This window comes from Oryctolagus cuniculus, chromosome X (assembly GCF_051225735.1).
Source record: "Oryctolagus cuniculus isolate XC-2025 breed Fujian yellow rabbit chromosome X, ASM5122573v1, whole genome shotgun sequence".
In the NCBI taxonomy this organism is placed as follows: Eukaryota; Metazoa; Chordata; class Mammalia; order Lagomorpha; family Leporidae; genus Oryctolagus; species Oryctolagus cuniculus.
In genome coordinates, this window is record NC_142888.1 from 106,758,050 (window position 1) to 106,781,780 (window position 23,731).

General features: G+C 38.2%; 1 protein-coding gene across 10 annotated transcripts in view; it reads right to left on the reverse strand.

Annotated features, from left to right (window-relative positions):
• SMARCA1 (SNF2 related chromatin remodeling ATPase 1) overlaps positions 1-23,731 on the reverse strand; it is a 100,827-nt gene that overhangs the window by 63,184 nt on the left and 13,912 nt on the right. For 5 of the 10 annotated variants that reach the window (XM_002720280.6, XM_017349735.4, XM_017349734.4 and 2 more), the window contains 8 exons: positions 21,163-21,318; positions 19,556-19,687; positions 18,180-18,248; positions 11,259-11,368; positions 9,126-9,352; positions 5,838-5,959; positions 3,035-3,070; positions 1,985-2,137 (listed from right to left, as the gene is read on the reverse strand). In XM_002720280.6, the coding sequence (XP_002720326.2) occupies positions 1,985-2,137; positions 3,035-3,070; positions 5,838-5,959; positions 9,126-9,352; positions 11,259-11,368; positions 18,180-18,248; positions 19,556-19,687; positions 21,163-21,318 (1,005 nt within the window). Of the gene's footprint in view, positions 1-1,984; positions 2,138-3,034; positions 3,071-3,629; positions 3,772-5,837; positions 5,960-9,125; positions 9,353-11,258; positions 11,369-18,179; positions 18,249-19,555; positions 19,688-21,162; positions 21,319-23,731 lie in introns of those variants that run through there. The other 5 variants (XM_017349732.4, XM_070066460.2, XM_070066459.2 and 2 more) reach the window with 2 other exon arrangements.

A 23,731-nucleotide genomic window follows, 5' to 3' on the forward strand; every position in this document is an offset into this window, starting at 1 on the left:
TTCAAATAAAATGGATTTTTTTATTTTTTTTTTAATATTTGAAAGGCAGAGATATGGAGAGAGAGGGGTCGGGAATCTTCCATCTACTGGTTCACTTCCCAGATGGCTGCAACAGCAGGAGTTGGGCCAATCAAAAGCCAGGAGCTTCTTCTGGGTCTCCCACATGGATGCAGGAGCCCAAGCACTCAGGCCATCTTCTACTGCTTTCCCAGGCCATAGCAGCGAACTGGATCAGAAGTGGGGCAGCCCAGACTTGAACCAGTGCCCATAAGGGATGCTGGCACTGCAGGCGATGCTTAACATTCTACACCACAGTGTCAGCCCCATTTTTTATTATTATTATTTTTTAACATTCTATTTTTTCTTCATTTGAAAAGCAGAGTGAAAGAGAGAGAAGGACAGACAGACAGATCTTACATCCACTGGTTCACTCCTCAAATAGCGGTAGCAACAGTCAGGGCTGAACCAAGGCTGAAGCCAGGAGCCAGGAGCTTCATCCGGGTGTCCCATGTAGTTGGCAGAGTCTCAAGCACTTGGGCCATCTTCTGCTGCTTTCCCAGGCGCTTTAGCAGGGAGCCAGATCAGAAGTGGGAGACATGAAACTCAAACCAGCACTTTGATACAGGATGCTGGTGTCATAAGCAGTGGCTTAACCCACTGCACTACTAATTTTTAAAAAACCAAAATCTCAGGACTGGTGCTGCGGCACAGTGGGTAAAGCCACCGCTTGCAGTGCCGGCATCCCATATGGACGATGGTTCGAGTCTTGGCTGCTCCACTTCTGATCCAGCTCCCTGCTAATGTGCCTGGGAAAGCAAAAGATGACCCAAGTGCTTGGGCCCCTGTACCCATGTGGGAGACCCAGAGGAAGCTCCTGGCTCCTGGCTTCAGATCAGCTCAGCTCCAGCTGTTGCGGCCATTTGGGGAATGAACCAGCAGATGGAAAGATGGAAGACTTCTTTCTCTCTCTCTCTCTCTCTCTCTCTCTCTTTTCTTTCTCTTTCTCTCTCTTTCTCTCCCTCTCTCTTTCTCTGCCCCTCTCTCTCCCTCTCCCTCCCTCCCTCCCTTTCTCCCTCCCTCTCTCTATCCCTCTTTCTCTCCATCCCTCTTTCTCTCCCTCTCTCTCCCTCCCTCTCTCTCTCCCTCCCTCTCTCTCCCTCCCTCTCTCTCCCTCCCTCTCTCTCCCTCCCTCTCTCTCCCTCCTTCCCTGTCTCCCTCTCTGTAACTCTGCTTCTCAAATAAATAAATCTTTATAAAAAAAATGAAATCCCTAGTTGCAACAAAATGAATACAACTGTAGGTGTTGGCTTTCCAAAGAGGGGGAGGGAGGGGAATCGGCCTTGTACTGCTGTGGGTTAAGCCACAGCTGGGGACCATTACACCTACTGCGATAAGCCAGACTCAAAAGACAAATATCATGTGTTTCCTCTGATTCGTGGGAGTTAACATATAGAGTACAAAAAAACTAATGTGCATGAGTGAAACTGACATCTTGAGATCTGATTATTGTTTATGGCCCTTGTCTATACTCCTGAGGAACAGTGCTCTTTCTACTTGTTGGATTCTTTATTCAGCGGAAGATTAAGCCTCTGATTATAAAGTAAAGGGAAAGTATGTTATCACAAAAATTAAAAGAAAAAAGAGAAAGGAAAGAGGAAGGGAAGGAGGGAGAAATGTCATTATGTGCTTAAAACTGTATATATGAAATCCAATGAATGTTAAGTGGGGGAAAAATCCAAAATCAATACATAAATGTTATAGTTGGAATTAGTGTATATGTGTGTGTGTGTGTGTGTGTGTCTTCAATTCTTTTGTCTGCTTTTATAATTAGCACAGCAACTTTTTTCCAGGATAATCTACTCCAACTTCTATAAAACTTCTCCAAAATTTCTCCCTCCTGTCACAAATCACCTTGTGCTGTATAAATAGCAATGGTATTCTGAGATAAGATACATTTCTGATATTATTAATAAAGATTACTAACCATAGCTTGTAGATCAACCTGTGGATTCCAGTCTGAATCATACAGTATAACCACATCAGCACTTGCCAAGTTAATTCCGAGACCTCCAGCCCTGGTACTCAGCATAAAGATGAATTTGCTACTATTAGGAACATTAAAGGCCTCTATTGCTTCCTTTTTTTAAAATTGACAAAAGGAATAGGAAAAAAAGAGAAAAAATCAAATTATATTATTATGAGTCCCTAAAAAACAAACAAAAAAATTTAGCATGCACATAGAAAACCTTTGTATGCTTTTTCATATTCTTTATATAATATTATTGCATCTTTAAAAACACTTAAGCATGTTTCTATATTCTGTACTGCAGCAGCAAGTATTTATACATGAAGCTCCTCATCTTTAAAAGTTCACATCAACAGAGATAAACTTAGAAAAATCACACAAATTTAAGCAAGGAGTAATTCATTTACATCATTGAGTAGGAGCTGAAATATATCTGCAGGCAAAGTGTCCAATCTCAACTTCATTCCCATTAGCATATGAAGAATTAATAAAGAAGGTATAATTCAGAAGATTAACTAAGAAATTAAAAAGGTTTAGAAATGGGAATGAAAGCAACAGACAAAGGGAAAGTAAGAAGATGTGAGCCAGTATGGCGACAAAGGACAAACAAGTAAGCAATGGGGAAAATCAAGAAGGCAATAAAGGGATATTTAGTAATGAATCTCAAAAATGAAAAGGATGTTAACAACCTTACTACAAAAAGATCCCATACAAATTAATTAGAAGAACATTAAGACTCCAATAGAAAAATGAGCAAAAAAATAAACTCACAGAACAAATACAAATGACTAAACAACACAACAATGTTCAACCTCACTAGTAATCAAATAAATGCAAAGTAAAACAACAATACCATTTTTGAAGATTAAAAAAATGATAATACTCAATGTTGACGAGGGGGCGGTGAGACGGGCACTCTCATACATTGCTGCTGAGAATGTAAATTGGTACAATCTTTCTGGAAAGCAATTTGGCAATATGCATCAAGAGCCTTAAAAATGTTCATACCCTTTGACCCAGTAATTCCACTTCTAGGAATTTATCCTAAGGAAATAATCAGAGATGTTCATAAAGATTTACGTATAAGGACTTCACTGTAACATTATTTATAACAGTGAAAAACTGGAAACAACCTAAATGATCAATGACAGGGGAATATGTTACTTAAAATATATCCTTTGGATGAATTAGTATCCAAAATTGTTTTTATAATGATTTTTTCTACTAAAATAGGAAAGTACAATATAATGCTGAGTAAGAATTATCAGGCTACTGACGTTTTATATAGTATGCTATCAATTACTTGTACATATCTTACATACATAAAAAGATTGGCCAGAAATACTTTTGTTTTCTAAATTTCCTTCAGCAATCATTTCTTAGTTGTAAAATCCCAAGATGCAGGAAATTTTGTTTTTAAGTGAGTGGATGGCATGGTCAAAGTTGCAGGCAGAGAAAGCAACTCCCGCTGCCGCAGTCAGTAGAGCACGTGAAGGGGGCAGTACAGAAAGCAGCTGGGTGTAGTGAGAGGCACCTTGCTGTAGAGGAGATAGCAAAAACCTGGGCGTGAATCACAACTACCATTTATTACATCTGTGATTCTCGGCAAGCATTTAACCTCTCTGAGACACAGTTTCAAATGGAGAAAATTATACCAATACTTTACCGGGCTGCTGGGAGAATTCAATTGGAACTTTAAGTTGCCTAGCTCATAGTAGTTGTTTGACAAATGTTAGTTCCTTTCCCTATAAAAGTGAGGAGGCCAATTAAATCAGAGGATGACCAGAGGCTCAGCTAGCTGAATTTAGCTGTAGTAATGGGGAAAGGACAAATCAGAGAGCTATTAAGAAAGACTTATTTATTCACAGCTGGCACACAATCACAGTAAGGAACCACATGTGGCTGCCACTTATTGGGAAAATGGATGAGATGATGGCATGGATAACACAGAGGGGGTGCAGGGCATCATCAAGAAAAAAATGAACAGCATTTACTTTGCTATATTTAAAAACTTAATATATATATAATTCAAAGTTTCTGAGGAGAGAACATTATTTGAATTTTTAAAAGCCACAAGAATTAGAACATAAATACATAATAAGCAGAGCAAATCGTCAGAAATGAAAAGTGGCTCCTTTACGTCAGAAAGCACCTACTGTACTGCCTTGGTATCCTCTTCATTCTAGGCAGAGGGGTCACCTTGAATGGTACTATGGGACCTACGCTTCACATGGATTTGATGAAACCAGTTCTTAGCAGCAGGTCAGCAAAAGTCCAGTAAAGCTTAAAGTTACCATCTCACAGAGAGTAAAAAACGATACGTATGGAACAGTGTAAGCTTTGAAACATCCCCGAATGTGTAAATGTTATCACAGCTGTCTACAGCACATAGCAGTAAAACCCTTCACATGAAAAGGGTCTGTGTGCTTGCTGTGACACCGTCCCATGCTAGAGCCCGGCTTCCGTAAGAAAGCACTCGAGGGGACACAGTGCCCATTGCAGTTATGGAAAGAAAGGGATTCAGGCTGAGAGTACTTGGAGCCTGAAAAGGAGCCAGAAAGCCATGAGTATGTAAAAAGACCTGTGTGAAATTTCATGGCATGTGGTATATGAAGGCACTTCAAAAAGCTCATGGGAAATATAATTAAAAGATACATTTATTTTGGTAATGCATGCATATGTAGCTTTTTCATAATACACATTTGCCATGAACTTTTTGAAGATCTTGCATACGTACAGATTTCAAAATTTTTTTGCACCACAATAAATTTTTAATTCCACCTCTGTGAACTTTTGGAAGTCCCCTCATATATTGCACTAGGCAGTTTTAAAACTATATTCATACTCATCCACTGATCCTCAAAACAACACTGTCAGAAAAGACAGAAGCCTATATGTGAATAGTGTGCTTATAATACAAAGGAAAATACTGAGGCTCAGAGAATTAAATGGCTTGCACACACTAAAAAGCAGCAGAGCTGATGCTAAAATTCAGGTCTTCTGAAACCGAGTTCAGTGCATTTTTCACTATATCATAAAATCATGATCTTTGCCCAGAGCTTGAGCATAGGCTTAAAACAGAAGCCAAAGACAGAGCCCTGAAGAATAATAGAAAATAGAGAATAAATAAGCAAAGCCTTCCCAAAAAGTGCTTTAAAAAGTGCTTAAAATGCATGAGACCCATGACATTTGTGAGGGACAATCTAAAGAACTCTAAGAATTTACAAATTTGAGAAATTTCTAGGTAAGCTAACTGACTCATTCCCGCACAACAATCTTTTAGTATCCCAAGATCCATAATTCCAGGTAAGCACTTATACCTTTACTGCCACCATTTAATTTTTACCAAAGTACTGTAAGATCAAGATAAGTCTCTTTAAAGATGATTACATTTCTGAGTCTTTGGGTTGCTCATTAACAGCAAAATCTCCACCATCAAACTCCACGAATGGCAAGGGTCTACCATAGGAGGCAAATCAAGAAAAGAAAATGACATTGAATCAGAGGTCAGAGAGTAAGCTGAGAAACAATAATCAAAGGGGTCAGAGATAGCAGCAGTTAGAGGAGATAAGGATGGAATGGTGTAGTGTCCTTTAGATAAGGGAGGACGTCTTTGAAGACCTTGGAAAAGATGATTTGTAAAGAATCAGTGGAATGGAAGCCAAATTGAAGATCCCAGAAAGAGATGGGAGTGAGAAAGGCAATGCACCTAGCTAAAGAAAAAGCAAAAGTTCAACATGACCTAATGATGAAAAGCATTGCTTAAACAAACTCTGATTTTGGAAGTCTTGTTTTATTCTCTCTTTCTCACCTCTCTTTCTTCATGTGGGGTTTGTCCATCTAACCGACAATACTCATAACCACGCCACATACAATAATCCTCCAAAATATCCAGCAAGCGGGTCATCTGGCTGAAAATGAGAACCCTTGAACCTGCAACATTTCACAAGAAAAGGCAAGTTATACAACTTGTGTAAAATTAACTTGAAAGTTAGGAAAATAAAATTAAACATCATATGCATTATATATACACATAATATATATGTGTGTATATATATATAACATATATATGTATATGAGGGTACTTTAAAAAGTTCATGGAAAAGGGAATTGAAAGTTTATTTTGATGCAAAAATTTCTGAACTCCATGTAGTTTTTTCACAATACACATTTTTTATGAACTTTTCAAAAGCCCCTCATATATATGGATTTCAACATTTTCGCATCAAAATAAACTTGTTTTTTAAATTCTGTTTTCCCTGTAACCTTTAAAATACTCTCATATAATACATGAGCACTATACACACAAACACACCTTCAAAGGATGCTCTATATAATTGTGCATTTGTGAGCCATATATTGTTAAGTTCCTCAAAATCCTCTACACATACAGAAATGATTTAAAATCTGCCTTTATGAGAAGGAAAGAAGGTGGGAGGGAGAGAGGTGGAGGAAGAAAGAGAATATCATTAGGTTGTTAGAACTGTATCTACGAAACACATTTAACAAATCTGTTAAAAACTAAAAATTAAAAATACTTGTATCATAAAAATATTAATTAATTCACTCGAACAATGCAAGTTGAAACTGGCTTCTTCCACTCAACTTAATGCTTTTCTGAGATTCGTTCATCTTTATTGTTTAGTGGTATTGTATGGATGTACCACAGTTGACACATTTCACTCATTGACAGTCACTTCAACTTGTACAAAGTTTTGGGCAACAATAAGTAAAATGACTTTAAGAAAGTGCCACAGGGCGAGCGCTGCAGCACAGCAGGTAAAGCCGCCATCTGCATGCCGGTATCTCATATGGGCACCAGTTAGAGTCCTGGCTGCTCTGCTTCTGATCCAGCTCTCTGTTATGGCCTGGGAAAGTAATGGAGGATACCCCAAGTCCTTGGGCCCTTGCACCCACATGTGAGACCTGGATGAAGCTCCTGGCTTCAGCTTGGCATGGCCCTGACCATTGCAGCCATCTGGGGAGTCAATCAGCAGCTGAAGGTTCATTCTCATTCTCTGTTAACTCCAACTTTCAAATAACTAAATCTTAACAACAACAAAAAAAAAAACCTGCCAAACTGTTTTCCATTTTGCATTCCCAACAGCATTATATGAGAATTCCAATTGTTCCACTTCCTTACTAGCAAAGAGTAGCAGTTTTGTTTTATTGGTCAGTCTAGGAACTGTGTAATGGTATATATTGTGGTTTAAATTTGCATTTCTTCAGTGGTTAACAATGTTGAGCACCTTTTGACATACTTGTTTGCCATGTATATGTCTTAATCAATGAAATATATGTTCATTTGTCCTCTGGCTATTTGTTTTTTTTGCCATTGACTTGTTTTTAAAGATTTTACTTATTTATATATAAATATATATATATGTATGTATATGATTTACATAAGTATGAAGCTTCTTTCTCCTAATAGTATCTTTCATAGAACAAAAGTTTTTAATTTGGATGAAGTCTAATTCACCATTTTTTAACAGATCACACTTTTGATGTCATGTCAAAAAAAACCTTTTGCCAAATCCAATACAATGCAGACTTCTTTGATATTTTTCTCCAAGTTTTTATACTTTTATTTAGATTTCTGATACATTTCAACATAATTTTTATATAAGGTATAAAAGTAAGACTTTTTACATATATATGTCCAATTATTCCTACACCATTTGTTGAAAAAAATACCCTTTTGGGGCAGGCGCTGTGGCATAGCGGATAAAGCCACTGCCTGCAGTGCCAGTATCCCATATGGGCGCTGGTTTGAGTCCCAGCTGCTCCACTTCTGATCCAGCTCTCTGCTATGGCCTGGAAAAGCAGAAAATGGCCCAAGTTCTTGGGCCCCTGAACCTATATATATATATATATATAGAGAGAGAGAGAGAGAGAGAGAGTCAACTGATTCTTGACTAAAGTATATGTGTGTGTGTGTGCATCTATTGTTGGATTTTATTCTGTTCCATTGATCTATGGGTCTTTGATACTACCAGTAGCACACTGTCTTGATTATTGTGGCTTTCTTGTAAGTCTTAAAGTCAAATACTGTGTTCCTTTAACTTTATTCTACATTAGGCTAAATTGTTTTGACTATTATAATCCCTTTTTTCTTTTCACAAAGCTTTAGAATAAATTTATCTATGTCAATAAAATATCCTGCTTGGACTTTTTAAAAATTTATTTAAACCTAAATATCAGTTTGAGGAAAACTGATACCCTAATAAGTCTTCCAATCATGAACATGGTATCTCTCTTCACTTATTTAGGTCTTCATTTTTATTTTGTTCTTCTGTGTTTTCTTCTTATGTTTTGTTTTCAGCAGACAAATTCTGGATACATTGTTTAGTTATATAAATAAATAATTTCTTTGTGAATTCTCTTGGAAATAAATCTGTCTTTACTTTGTCCTAAGGATCAATGATGGGTCCACATGACTTCCCACTGGACTACTAAATCTGAACTACTAGTCTCCCAACTGGTTTGTGTTTCTGGTTTCTCATCCTCGGTAGATCCCTCATACGGCCTCAAAGATTCTCTTCTTCACATGTAACCGATCATATCACTCACCACAGCCAAATCTTCTAAGGTCTTCCTGCTGCCTCCCATAAAAGTTCAAGCTCCGTAAAGCATGGTTTAAATGATCTTCCATAATCTGGCCACATGCATCTTCTCAGATCCATCAACTGCCACTTTATCTCCGAATTCCATAAACCCCACCCCTTACCCCATTCCCTTTCTCCACATCTCTGCTTCACTGACCTGAAAACCCCTCCCCTCCTGCCACCCATGGTTCATCCCACTCTCCAGCATTCACCTCAACTGTCATATCTGAGAAGACTTTGCGACTCCCAGGTTATCAACCCATCATAGCTTTTAGCAAAACTATCCCTCCTCACTACACTGGGAACTTCTCCAAGACAAAGACTACTGTCCTACTCACCTTCGTACACCCAGCTCATAAGAGAAACCCTGGCAAACAACAAGTATGCAACAATGTCTGCTGAATGAGTGAAGGAATGAATACGGAAAAGTACACTCATAATACAAATCATTAACATGAATTTGTTCCACACCACTGTAAAAATTTATTGCTCACCCTGTTCTTTGAGTTTGGCCAACAGTTTATCTAGAACTAGCATCTTCCCACTGTTGTTGACAATATGTTCATCAGTGGTATAAGGTGGACCAGGCTCAGCACCATCAAATAGGTATGGATGATTGCAACACTTTCGAAGTTGCATTAGAATATTTAAGAGTCGCATCTTGTCCATCTTGCCAGAAGAATTTAAAACATCAATATCTTTCATCAGGATTTTTGTGTACCTAAAATTTAAATGTAAGTAGCCATCAATTATTAGAAAGGTTAAAGCCATGAAGAAATGTTCCTTTGGTGATCAGATTAGATTCCCATTTAAGGAAAATGTGATTGAAAACTAAAACTGAGCATTAAAAATAAAAAAACTAATAAAGATTTGAACATTTTAACTTGAATGTTGCTTATAAACTGTTTCCTCCTGCTTTATCCATTATAAGAGATGACCATCGGCTCATAATTGCTTAGAAAATTTAATCTGATCATTATCCAATAACTATGTTTGCTGAGTGTTGGTATCCAACTTTTGAGTTAAAAGCAGTCTTAATTTTTGCATAAACCCTTCTTCACAGGCCATCTTTTGTCAGATCCTGCAAACATTTTAATTCTTTTCTAGACCTTTACCCAAAGAGAGCTGTGCATTCATCTGACCAATAATGATATTTAATTATAATAGTTAGTGTGTACAAGGGCTTCGAGGATCATCCCATTAAATCTTCACAACTCCAATATGTATTAGTATCATATCCTTAGTACAGATGGAAATTCAGATAGCTAAGACAAGGTGAAAAATTCAGAGCCAAAGCAACAAACAAGGCAAGGAATTGATCTTATATCTTACTCTCTACCTTATATTGGCTTGTATACTTGAGAAATCATATATACTTTATATATGATCTAATTCTATTTATATAAGCAACACTTTCCATCTTTTAGCAGTATTATTACATCAATAACATGATCTATTTACATCATTCTTTGTGATTCCCCTTGTAAGTTTCCTGCTTTGTTTCTATTTGTCAGACCATTTCAGCTGCTATATTTTGTTAATATCCATACTCACAATGTTTTCATTATCATCATCATGGTTATCACTATTTTCACTGATGGAAAAAGCAAGAATAATAACAAATATGCCAGTGACATTGTCTCCTTTAATCCTAACATCTTCCTCTTCAGCTAAGTAATATTACCCCCATTTTACAAAAAGGAAACAGGTGATATAATTTGCTCATGCTAAATAGCTATTAAGAGGCAATGCATGGAGAGCAGGGTTATGGCACAGTGGGTTAAGCTGCTGCCTACGACACTGGCATCCCATATGAGCACTGGTTCATAGCCCTGGCTGCTCCACTTCCAATCCAGCTCCCTGCTGATGCATCTGGAAAAGACGGCCCAAGTACCTGGACCCTTGCCACAAACATGGGAGACCCAGATGGAGTTCCAGGCTTCTGGCTTTCATCTGGCCCAGCCCTGACTTTTGCAGCCATTTGGGGAGTGAACCAGAGTACGGAAGGTATCTCTCTGTAACTCTGCTTTTCAAATAAATAATAACATCTTTAAAACAACAAAAAAATGGCAATGTGTGGGATTCAAAGACAAATCTACAGACTCTAAAACCTACCCTTTCCCAGAGGTTAAATAAAACATCAATTTTCCCTTAAAATAATTCATTTGGAGCTGGCATTGTGGCACAGCGGGTTAAGTCACCACCTGCAGCACTGGCATTCCATATGGGCACCGGTTTGCCTCCCGGCTGCTCCACTTCCTATCCAGCTTTCTGCTAATGTGCCTGGAAAAGCACCAGAGTATGGCCCAAGTGCTTGGGCCTCTGCGCCCATATGGGAGACCTGGAAGAAGCTCCAGGCTCCTGGCTTCTGCCTGGTCCAGCTCCAGCCATTACAGCCATTTGGGGAGTGAACCAGTGGGTGGAAGACCTCTCTCTCTTCCCCCTCCACCCTCTCTTTATAACTCTGCCTTTCAAATAAATAAATCTTTAAAAATATTTCAACCACTTAACTTGCCATTTAAACATAAAATGTATTTTTGAACTAAAAGACTATGTGAACACTACAAAGCCAGCATTTAGTAAATTCTTATACACAAATAAATTTTAATGGAAATAAAATAGCTCACCATTCTCGTTGCATCTTACTCAGTCCCAAGTAAATTTTTATTTCCTTTTTTGGAGGCAAACTCTTCTCTACATCAGTTTTTATACGACGTAACAAAAATGGTTTCAAAACCTAAAAAGTGATAATTTTATAAAAATATAAAACATTTAACACTGTAAAGCATGTATTTCATTAATACCACCCCAATATGAAATTTACTTCATACCACATAATATGATGAACACTACCAATACCAGTTGCCAAGTTTCTTGCTAAAGATTCAGAAAGTACTGGCCCATTAGAAAATCAGAAGAAGCTACCTAAATTAGATACTCATGATTTGATGGCACAAAATACAATAAATTAAGAAAACAAGATTATTGACTATTAAGCAAGCAGTAAAGGACCCTTTAAAAAAACTTCCATAGGTATCAGCACTGTTGCACAACAGGCTGAGTCATGCTAGTGACACTGGCATCCCATATCAGAGTGCTAGTGCACGTTTCAGCTACTCTGCTTCTAATACAGCATTCCTGTTAATGCACCTGGGAAACGGGCAGGACATGGCACAGGTACTTGGGCCGTTGTCACTCACATAGGAGACCCAGACTGTGTTCTACACAGACATGTGGGAAGTGAACTACTGGATAGAAAATCCCTCTCTCTCTCTCTCTCTCTCTCTCTCTCTCTCCAACTCTGCCTTTTAAATAAATTATCTTTTGCCTTTTAAACCTAAGAAAAAATCTGAAGTCAGAGCATTCATCTAAGGCACTATAAAAATGAAATAAAATCACAGGTCATTTCAATATAGTTTAACATATGAATGAAAAGAAAATGGTTCAACATTAAGGAAGATATGGGTGAATCCAGAAAAAAAGATAATATAAAATAATCAGTGCATACCTGGAAGACAGATTCTACCATAACCACAGTGCTACAACTTATAGAGTGTCTACTATAATGTGCCAGACACTGAACTATGAACTTCACAGTAATATTTAATGATTACAATAAGTCTTTGAGTATGACATGTGAGGATTTCAATTTTAGTAAACTCACAAAAGCCACTTTAAGAAACTGAACTCAAATGTAGATCTGGCAGATTCTGATTAGTCCTCGTGAACCTAGGCAAGTTGTTTAATTTTTCCAAGCCTGTTTCTTCATTCACTTATAGAAAAATTAATTTATGTATGATCAGAGTCGGTGAACTCAGGGGGCTTCCATAGCCTTGGCAGCTCATGACAAGAGCCTAGGGTGATTACTGATGCCATAAACAAGAGTGTCAATTTGTTAAGTCAACAACAGGAGTCACTGTGCACTTACTCCTCATGTAGGATTTCTGTCCTTAGTGTGCTGTACATTGAGATTTAATGCTATAACTAGTACTCAAACAGTATTTCTCACTTTATGTTTCTGTGTGGGAGAAAACTGTTGAAATCTTTACTTAATGTATGCTAAACTGATCTTCTGCATATAAAGAGAATTGAAAATGAATCTTGATGTGAATGGAAGGGGAGAGGGAGTGGGAAAGGGGAGGGTTGCGGGTGGGAGGGATGTTATGGGGGGGAAGCCATTGTAATCCATAAGCTGTACTTTGGAAATTTATATTCATTAAATAAAAGTTAAAAATAAAAAAAGAAAAAGAAAAATTAATTTATGGTATGCATATATGCCACGTGTTTCCAAATGCTGATAATGATGCTATTTCTAGGGCTCCCATGAAGATTTATGGTAGTAAATGTATAGATCGTACCCACCATAGACATTCAATAAATTATGGCTATTATTATTAGAGATCTATGGAAGGTACGGAATGTAGAACAGTAAAAGAAAACATTAGCGGAGCCGGCGCTGTGGTGTAGCGGGTTAACACCCTGGCCTGAAGCACCGGCATCCCATATGGGCGCCGGTTCAAGTCCAGGCTGCTCCACTTCGATCCAGCTCTCTGCTATGACCTGGGAAAGCAGTAGAAGATGGCCCAAGTCCTTGGGTCCCTGCACCCATGTGGGAGACCAGCAAGAAGCTCCTGGCTTCAGATCAGCACAGCCCTGGCCATTGCGGCCAATTGGGGAATGAACCCTCGGATAGAAGACCTCTCTTTCTCTCTCTGTCTCTTCTCTGTCTGTGTAACTCTGATTTTCAAATAAATAAATAAATCTTTAAAAATTTCAAAAAAAAGAAGACTTTAGGTTTGCAACTCTCAAACTTGTTTAAGAGAGAGAACCTTAAAAGTGTAAACTGCCTTGGAGATACTATGCCAAACACCTATCCCCTAAAGTGCTAAACTTTAAGGGACAAAGAAAAGTCCATATAGGGGACTAAGAGGAGTGGCCAAAGAGGTAGGAGAAAATTGTCTACTGGAAACCAAGTAGCAAAGAGCTTACAGAAGTAGGCATAGTTAGTGGTATGAAATGGTACAGAGAAGTCAAGATACTTATCAAAATATATCCTTAGTTCATCAACTAGAAAATCATTGAAGACCTTATGATCACGGCAAGAGCCTCAGGTGATAACTGATGTCATAAATAAGAGTGTTAATTGTTAAATGAACAACAGAAGTCACTGTGCAATTACTCCCCATGTAGGACCCCTGTCCTTAATGAGTTGTACTATGAGAATTAACTGCAAAACTTGTTCTCAAACTGTACTTTATATGTTGTATGTGTGTGTGTGTGTGTGCAAACTGTTGAAATCTGTACTTAGCATAGAGTTGGTCCTCTGTATATAAAGTTAAACTAAAAATGAACCATAATGAAGAAGGGGATGGGAGAGGGAGAAGGAAGTTGGATGGGAGTCAGGGTGGGAGGGTGGGTGTGGGGGAAAGAACCACTATATTCCTGAAGCTGTACCTATGAAAAATGCATTCATTAAATAAAAGCTTTAAAAAAAAGACCATAGGAAGTACGTCTCAGTTGTATAGAATATACTGAAGTCAGTGGTCAATGGGTTAAAGAATGGATAGCAATTAATGCTATAACTAGTATTCAAACAGTACTTTACACTTTGTGTTTCTCTGTGGGTAAAAACTGTTGAAATCTTTACTTAATATATACTAAATTGATCTTCTGTATATAAAGATAATTGAAAATGAATTTTGATGTGAATGGAATGGGAGAGGGAGCGGGAGATGGGAGGGTTGTGGGTGGGAGGGAAGTTATGGGGGGGAGGCCACTGTAATCCAAAGGCTGTACTTTGGAAATTTATATTTATTAAATAAAAGTTTAAAAAAACAGAATGAATAGGAGAACAATTAGGTACCAACAAATTGGATAACCTAGAAGAAATGAATACCTAGAAACAATATATAAGGAATTCCTTCAACTCATAGCAAAAAACAAGCAACAACAACAACAAAAACCTGATTTTAAAAATGGGCAAAATAGGCCGGCGCCACAGCTCACTTGGCTAATCCTCCACCTGCGGCGCTGGCACACCGGGTTCTAGTCCCGGATGGGGTGCTGGGTACTAGTCCCAGTTGCTCCTCTTCCAGTCCAGCTCTCTGCTGTGGCCCGGGAAGGCAACGGAGGATGGCCCAAGTGCTTGAGTCCCTGCATCCGCATAGGAGACCAGGAGGAAGCACCCGGCTCCTGGCTTTGGATCGGCACAGAGCAGGCCATAGCGGCCATTAGAGGAGTGAATCAACGGAAGGAAGACCTTTCTGTCTCTCTCTCACGGTCTACAACTCTCTCTCTGTCTCTCACTGTCTAACTCTGCCTGCCAAAAAAAAAAAAAAATGGGCACAATAGTGGCTGGCATTGTGTCACAGAGGATTAAGTCTCCTCCTTCATCCCAGCTGTTCTGCCTCTGATCCAGCTTCCTAATATGTCTGGGAAGGCAGCAACAGATGGCCCAAGTGTTTGGGCTTCTGCTATCGACTTCGAAGATCCAAATGGAGTTCCTGGCTCCTGGCTCAGCCTGGCCCAGCCCTAAGTGTTGTGACCATTTTGGGAGTGAACCAGTGGATGGAAGGTTTTTTTTTTCTCTCTCTCTCTTACTCACACTCTACCTTTCAAATTAAGAGGTAAGTGTTCATAAAAATAAAAATGGCAAAATAATTGACAATCTTCCAAAGAAGACTTACAAATGGCCAACAAGCATACAAAAAGGTATTCAACATCACCAACAAAAAAATCAAGTTGAAACCACAATGAGCTATCACCTTACACCCATTAGTACAGCCACTAGCAAAAGAACAAAATCTAAGTTTGGCAAAGATGCAGAGAAATTGGAACCTGTGTTCACTGTTGGTGGGAATGTAAAATGATACAGCTGCTATGAAAACCAGTATGTGAGTTCCTAAAAAAATTTAAATAGAATCATTGTATTGAGCCAGCAATCCCACATGGGTATATATCCAAATAAATTCAAAGCAGGATCTCAATAAGATACTTCCACTCTCATGTTCACTGCAGCATTATTCACTATAGACAAGAACTGGAAACAACCTAAGTGTCCATCAACAGTTGAACGGAAATACTTTGGTATATACATGCAAAGGAATATAATACAGTCTTTAAAAAGAATAAAATCTTGTCACATGCTACAATATTGATGGATCTCAAGGACATATGGCAATCAAAATAAGCCAGTCACAAAATGATAAATATGGTATGATTCCACTCATATGAAATATCTACAATAGTTAAAATCATAGAAACAGAGTAGAAAGGTAGTTGCCACGAGCTGAGTGTGGCAGGTAGGGGAATTGGTGTTTAATGGGTATAAAGTTTCAGTTTTGCAGGATGAAAAGTTCTAGAGATCTGCTGTACAACAATGTGAATACTTAACATTATTGAACTGTACACTTTAAATGATGAAGATGGCAAATTTATTGTTATGTTTTTTACCACAGTAAGAAAAACTAAAGTCAAAGCACAATGTCTAAAAAAATCTATTGCATTTTGATGACATAAAGACAAATCAAACTGTACTATAAAAATAATAATAAAAGGATTACTCGGGTTTGAAATTTAAAACTCTACAATAGAAAAATAGATAAAACAACTACTAAGTGAATAATGAAACAAAGCACTTGTTCGTTTAAAAAAGGAATGAATGGGAGATTAGGCAGTAGAGATATAGAGAGGATAAACTACTCTTTCAAGAAGGTTGTTGTCAACGAAGAAAACAATCACAGAGAGGGACATATGTTAGGGTAGCAGTGTTTTGCACAGGACACTTCAAAAAGTTCATGGAAAATGGAATTAAAAGATAAGGTATTTTGGCACCAAAATAAATTTAGGAAAAAAAAACTGTGTGGACTTCAAAAATGTTTATGCCAAAATAAACTTTGTTAATTCCATTTTCACATGAACTTTTTTAAAGTCTCCCTCCTATATGTGTGAGGGTAAATAGATACAAGTTTGGATTTTGATTTAATTATGGAAACACTGAGCATGTTTATATATTGAGGGAAAGGAAAGAGAAAATTCAGTTAAATTCAAAGAATAAATTATGGGGGAAAGTCTGTAAGAGATGAGATCCAGACAGAAGGTAACACAGATGTAGGTATCATTGGAAGATAAATAACCCTGAAGGAGTTCCTATCTAATGACTTCTATTTTCTTTTTTTTAATTTATTTGACAGAGTTAGACAGTGAGAGAGAGAGAGGGACAGAGAGAAAGGTCTTCCTTCCATTGATTCACCCCCCCCCCCAAAATGGCTGCTACAGCCAGAACTACGCTGAACCAAAGCCAGGAGCCAGTTGCTTTTCCTGGTTTCCCACGCAGGTGCAGGCGCCCAAGCACTTGGGCCATCCTCCACTGCCTTCTCGGGGCCACAGCAGAGAGCTGTATTGGAAGAGGAGCAACCAGGACTAGAACCAGGCACCCATATGGGATGCCGGCGCCACAGGTGGAGGATTAACCAAGTGAGCCACGGCACCACCCGACTTCTATTTTCTTAGAGGACAGAACGATGTTACCTGCAGAGAGATGAGGAGGGGAAGGAATGCCTGGAATAGAAATCTTGGGGCAATTGGGGAAGGTTTAAAATAGCTGTTACAGGAAATGAGAAATAAGGCTGTAAAAGTCCATGTTTCTTCAAAGATCATCAGAATCATGAAATCCCAGCTTATGTTAGAGACCAGGAAATCACAGTGGTGCCAACCTGCAGTTGAAGAATCCTCTTTAACAGTGTTGAGCAGCCACAGCACACAGATAGCCACTCTGATAGTAAGTGGTAGAAGTACAATTCACACCCAAAAGACAGAGAAAGTTACATTATTCCAGTTTAGGGTTTTTAGGGCAAGTATGGCAAATGGAGGAGCCAGCAAGGGAATCCAAGTATTGGCCAAAGGGTGGTTCAAGTGCCAGAACAAAAGGGGCTCATTGTTGGATACAAAATAATGTAACAGAAATGGGCTGATAAATGGAGACAAAAAGCAAAGGTCCAGGGACTAGAGATCTCTGCACGATAACAGAACAGATATAGAAGTAGTAACATGAGTGCAAGAGATAGAAAGAACTAAGAAACTTATTATCCAATGATGGAAAAGTGGTGTCCAATGAATGTGAGGGAGTCGCCCAGTGATGAAGAGATGGTAGAGAATAGGCCAGGGGTGGAAAAGGAAGATAGCACGCCCCTCAAAGGAAGAGTTTCATACGTGATGGTTAAGAGGCAGTGGTTTAGAAATGGCAATGGGGAAGGAAGGAGACACTGATGCATCCTATGCACTAGCAGACAGAGGGAATGCCAATGGCCTCTACTGGAGATGCCCAAATCAGCCCCTGGGGGAGAGCCGGCAAGAAAACTGTTGTTCAGAGAGGCTAGAGAGACACTGGGGTTTGTTAACCACACAGGCTGTCCAAAATGTTGGGAGGAAGAAGCGGTGAGATAAGCCAAGAGGCAAACTCACAAGTTCCAACAGGTTCTCTGGCAGTTTGTTTTCAGACTCAGCTACATATATTTAAGTACCGAACTTGCTTGTCTGCTACTACTTACTGAATGAAGTCTTTCCACAAGTTTTTGATCGCCAAGACAATTTTTAGTATCAAACCAGGAATCAAAGTCCTGTGGAGAGGTGGAAATTCTGCCATTAAATGCACAGCTTTGTAAAATAACCTCAATATTCTATAAATTCATACACAATCAATATAGAAAGAATTCATTTTAAAAGTACTTTCAAAAGTGTGTCAGTTATCATGGCCAATATTATGTACTTCCAAAAAGAGGTAAAACATTTGAATAGTTAACAAAATTGGAACCCCATTATACAGGAAATCCATCAGCATTTTTTTTACTTAAGACATTTATTAGGCTTCCTCATACCACAAAACATTTATCTAGTTAAGAAGAATCAGAGTAAGAATTAAAAATCAAGGATGTATAATGCTAATGAAAATATTCATGTTATCAAACAATAAAAACAGACAAAAGCAAGGTAAAGTATACAAACCAATGGACAGCTGAACTTGGTATGTTTTATTATTGATTAATAGCAGTAGTGGGGAAAAAATCAAGCCCCAAATTGTTTAAATCACTCAATTCAGTTTGCTGACCTGGTATAAATTTGTGTTCATGATAAAAACAATAGAAATTACACATTTACAAAATGTGTTGTTTCTTGGCTCACATACGAGCTCTTTAGCACTCATCAAATATTAAAGCCTGCGATGATTAAAGGTCATTTTAAATTCTCCACCTGTCACACTAGCATATGGAAATATGTTTCAAGTCCCCTCCAATTTAATGAAAAGAAAATGTTGAAGGCACTATTCTGAACTCATAGTATCTAACATTATGAGCTATGGTAGCAATGGGACAAAGACAAAGTTAAATAGGCAGGTTGATTTCAAAGAAGAAAAACACACTAATTATCTGAACAGCTCCATTTTAAAATTTTGTACTTAAGAACTATTCCTGGGCCAGCACTGTGGCATAGCAAGTAAAGCTACCCGTTACAGTGCCAGTATCCTACATGGAGTCCCGGCTGCTCCACTTCTGATCCAGCTCCCTGCTAATGCTCCTGGAAAAGCAGCAGAAGATGGCCCAAATGCTTGTGCCCTCGCACCCATGTGGAAGACCCAGAAGAAAGCTCTTGGCTCCTGGATTTGGATCAGCCCAGCTCTGGCTGCTGGGGCCATCTGCAGAGTGAACCAGCGGATGGAAGATCTCTCTGTCTCTCCTTCTCTTTCTTTCTCTGTAACTCTGCTTTTCAAATAAACAAATAAACCTTAAAAAAAAGAACTATTTCCTGAGAAAACCAAAATATAGAGATAAAGAATTCATATGTGAAAAAGAACTAGAGATTTCCATCTGCAATCTATGCTTTCAAAAACAAATGTCTGTGAACATAATAAATCAAAGTTTAAACTTACATCTGCAGAATTAAAGACATCAGGCAATAAAAAGTTGAGTAAAGCCCATAGTTCATGCAGATTATTCTGCAAAGGTGTTCCAGTTAGTAGCAAACGGTTGGTTGACTTAAACTCACGAACAATCTCTGAAAGCTAGAAAAATATTTATATAAACATTGTTTTAGTAGAAAGCTCAGCATTCGAATACATTTTTGAACATAAGAGTCCATCAAAAAGTTTATGGAAATGCATATAATGAAAAAACTATGCATGGAGTTCAATGTTTTGCACCAAAATAAACTTATCTTTTAATTCCATTTTCTAACGAGCCTTCCTGTTAAGTCCATTTGATACAATAAAACTTAACAATTAAATTCTACAGAAAAGCATCCTAGTTCAAGAGACACTGCTACAGTGAAGCACACCTGAACCAATATTCTAGGCATTTCTATACCTGAAACAGTACAGACCATATTTATACATAAGAATCCTCTCCCACTTCAGAAAATATATTTTCTCCATTTTAGATCCACAAAATGTCTGAACTTCTCCACAGAAACCAGGCTAGGTGCTTTATACAACAAAATCTCCTCCTTTCCACCAACCACATTCATCTACAAACCTAGCAAAGTGCTAACTTTCCTAATCCCAACTTTTAAGCATCAGAATTCAGTATGTTTTAATTGAGCCCTGGTACCTTCTATTAACTCTCTAAATATAAGACCACAAAAATTAACAAGTAAAAAGCATAAGGTAATGGAGCTGTAGCTGTGGCATAGCAAATAAAGTCACCACCTATGGTGCTGACATCCCATATGGGTGCCGGTTCGAGTCCCGGCTGCTCTACTTCTGATCCAGCTCTCTGCTATGGCCTGGAAAGCAGGCCCAAGGTTTGCGGCCTCTGCATCTGCAAGGGAGACCCTGAAGAAGCTCCTGGTTCCTGGCTTCGGATTGGCGCAGCTCTGGCCATTGCAGCCATCTGGATAAAGTAACACAAACCTAACAACAATGCACATTTTATAATGCTCTTAAATAATTATCCTCTAACATGCATCCTCTTTTCACGTATCAGTTCCAATTTGAAATTATTGTGATCCACCTGGTAGTTTTGTTGCAGTTCTGTCCCTGTTTCTCCCAAAGTAGCCCAGTGATCCAAAGAGAGGTTCACTATTGATGGAGTTGAATGGCAAAAAAATATTGACAGTTTTCAATGTTAATACCACATTGTAATTCACACAAGTCAGATCATTCCAGGAAATTATTTTTTCTAATCCATATGAGTACACAAAAGGTAGCTCCTTAATAAATAATAGGTCAATGCAAATGATATTTGTATACCACATATTCTCAACAATATTAAAATACCACTAAGTACAGAGTTAGGTTGCAACAGGAGGTATAGCAAATGAATACCTAATTTTCTTTACATTAAAAACTGTGTTCAAATCTTATTTGCCCTGTATTCAATAACTCAAGACTTATCATTTTAAAAACTGACTTTTATTCACATTTCATATTCAATGAATAAAATAACAATCTTCCATCACTTTTGTATTTTGAATACAGAAAAGTGAATTGGTAGACCTGGTAATTAAATTAAGGTTTTAATAAAGATACTGAGAACTTACCTTAGATTTTTCATTTTTTATTCTATGAGCTTCATCAATGACTAGGTATCGCCAATGAAACTTTTTGAATACAGATTTCTCTTTAATTACCATTTCATAAGAAGTAACACATACATCCCACTCTCCTGGCATCATTTCATCACGAATAAAAGCAGCCTAATGCAAAAGAAAAGTTCTTTCTTTTAGAATATGTTGATAACACAATCGCAGAATAAAATTTTCAGGAGAACTGTAAGAGACCCTGAAAATTACATAGTCTCATCTACATTAGACATGAAAAAACTGAGGCACAAAGACACCTCTATAGTCAATTATCTGGAAGATACCTTAACGTATTCATCAACAGACACAGAACAGGGTTTCCTTTACACATATATAGCATATTGAACATCCTGGAAAACTACCTATCACCAGAAGACTGCTAGATTGCTAAGTTACCCAAAGGACAAGGACTAAGTATCACTTTTTGAACATCATATTCTTACCAAGATCCAAGAATTACTAATACAATAGTTTCAACAACTAGAACTCAATACATAGGATAGAGTCCAACTTTTTAAGAACTCTTGTATGCTCCCTTCATTTTCTAACAAGGAAGAGTCATACACTTTTAAGGAGTCACGGAAGCCCCACTGTTTTGTAAAGTCTCTGCTACTGCTGTGAAGTTACACATGTGCTTTTTACAAAATAGACTTGCTCTACGTAGTGCAGGAGGCTATATGAAATGTAAGATTCTTTAGGGGCAGGCCTTTGGTATAGCAGTTAAGACACTGCTTGGCACATCACATCCCAAATGGGAGTGCCTAGGTTCAAGTCCTGGCTCTACTTCCCTGGCTTCCTGTTGATGCACACCCTGGCAGGCAAAAGATGCTTTGGTCCTTGCCCTATTCACATAAGAGAGACCCAGAATGAGTTCCAGGCTGCTGGCTTCTGCCTGGTCCAGCCCTGGCTATTGTGGGCATTTGGGGAGTGAATTAGTACAGGACATTCATTCATTCTGTTTTCAAATTAGTAAAACTTAATAAAAATCTATTCAAGTGTGAAAAATAGACCTTGTAAACAATATAGATGCTTTGTTTTGTGTTTTTAAGATTGTATTTATTTATTTATTTGAGAGGTAGAGTTACAGAGAGAGGGAGAGACAGAGAAAAAGCTCTTCCATCTGCTGGTTCACTCCCCAGTTGGCTGCAATGGCCAGAGCTGGGCTGATCTGAAGCCAGGAGCCAGGAGCTTCCTCCAGGTCTCCCATGTGGGTGCAGGGGCCCAAGGACGTGGACCATCTTCTACTGCTTCCCCAGGCATAAGAGCTGGACCAGAAGAGAAGCAGCTGGGACATGAACCAGCCTCTGTATGGGACTCTGGCTCCACAGGCAGAGGCTTACCCTACTGTGCCACAGTGCCGGCCCCAGTGATTTGGCTTTTATAAGAAAGAAAAGAGAAGAAACTTACTGTTATCGGTATGAGGAAAAGGTCCAGAAGGCCAAAAAAATAGACTCACTATACTTATCATCCCATATGGTATTAAGGTTCAAATATGTCTATAAATAATGATCTGGACTCCCATATACATATCAACATGAATCTCTCAATACTGAATATTGTACACTAATTACATATGTAATCAGCCATGGCCCACAGTAAAATTACACTTTAAATTACAATCCAGTATACACATATATGTTTGAGCATGTGTACCTAGAAAAAGGCAAAACTTTCTCAAAATAATACCTAACATTACTGCAGTATGAAAACACTGCTATTTTCTATTCTCTTCTCTCTCAGTGTTTTTAAAACTTGTTGTCATCACTCACTAAGCAAACTTAAAAACTCAGTAATGGATGGCAACTCACAATTTCAAAACAACTGAATTTGAAAATTGGTTTTCAAGATTAAGCAATTTTTCAAGATACCAGAATCCCAACCTCCCACAGGGCAGAGATACGGCAGTCACATATTAAAATACATCCACTCTTTCTTTAAAACTTGTAGATGTACTTCATGAAACCCTTGGATTCCATATAATACAGATGAAAGCTACTGATTTACGTTTTACATTTTTGCTGAGGCATGATGAAAACATAAGCCTAGGGACCAACATTGTGGCACAGTGGGTTAAGCCACCAGTTGTAACACCAGCATCCCATATCAGAGCACTGGTTCAAGTCCCACCTGCTCCATTTTCAATCTAGCTCCATGCTAATGCAACTGAAAAGGCAGCAGAAGATAGCTCAAGTACTTGAGCCTCTGCCACTCATATGGGAGACCATAATGGAATTCCTGGTTCCTGGCTTCGACCTAGCACAATCCCAGCTGTTGTAGCCATAAGGGAAATGAACCAGCAGATGGAGATTTCTCTCTCCCCACCTCTCTCTCAATATTTAAATTATTTCTAAGTTGAATGTCAAAAAAATTACATAATTACAAGCCAAAAGATGAGGAAATTACATAATTCATTATGCTACCATTCTTTGAGAATATCTTTTGATCACCTATCTAAAATGTAAAAATAGAATAAATCTTTAAACTATGTTCTCTGTATGCAAAATAAAGACAAAGTTTAATAATATGC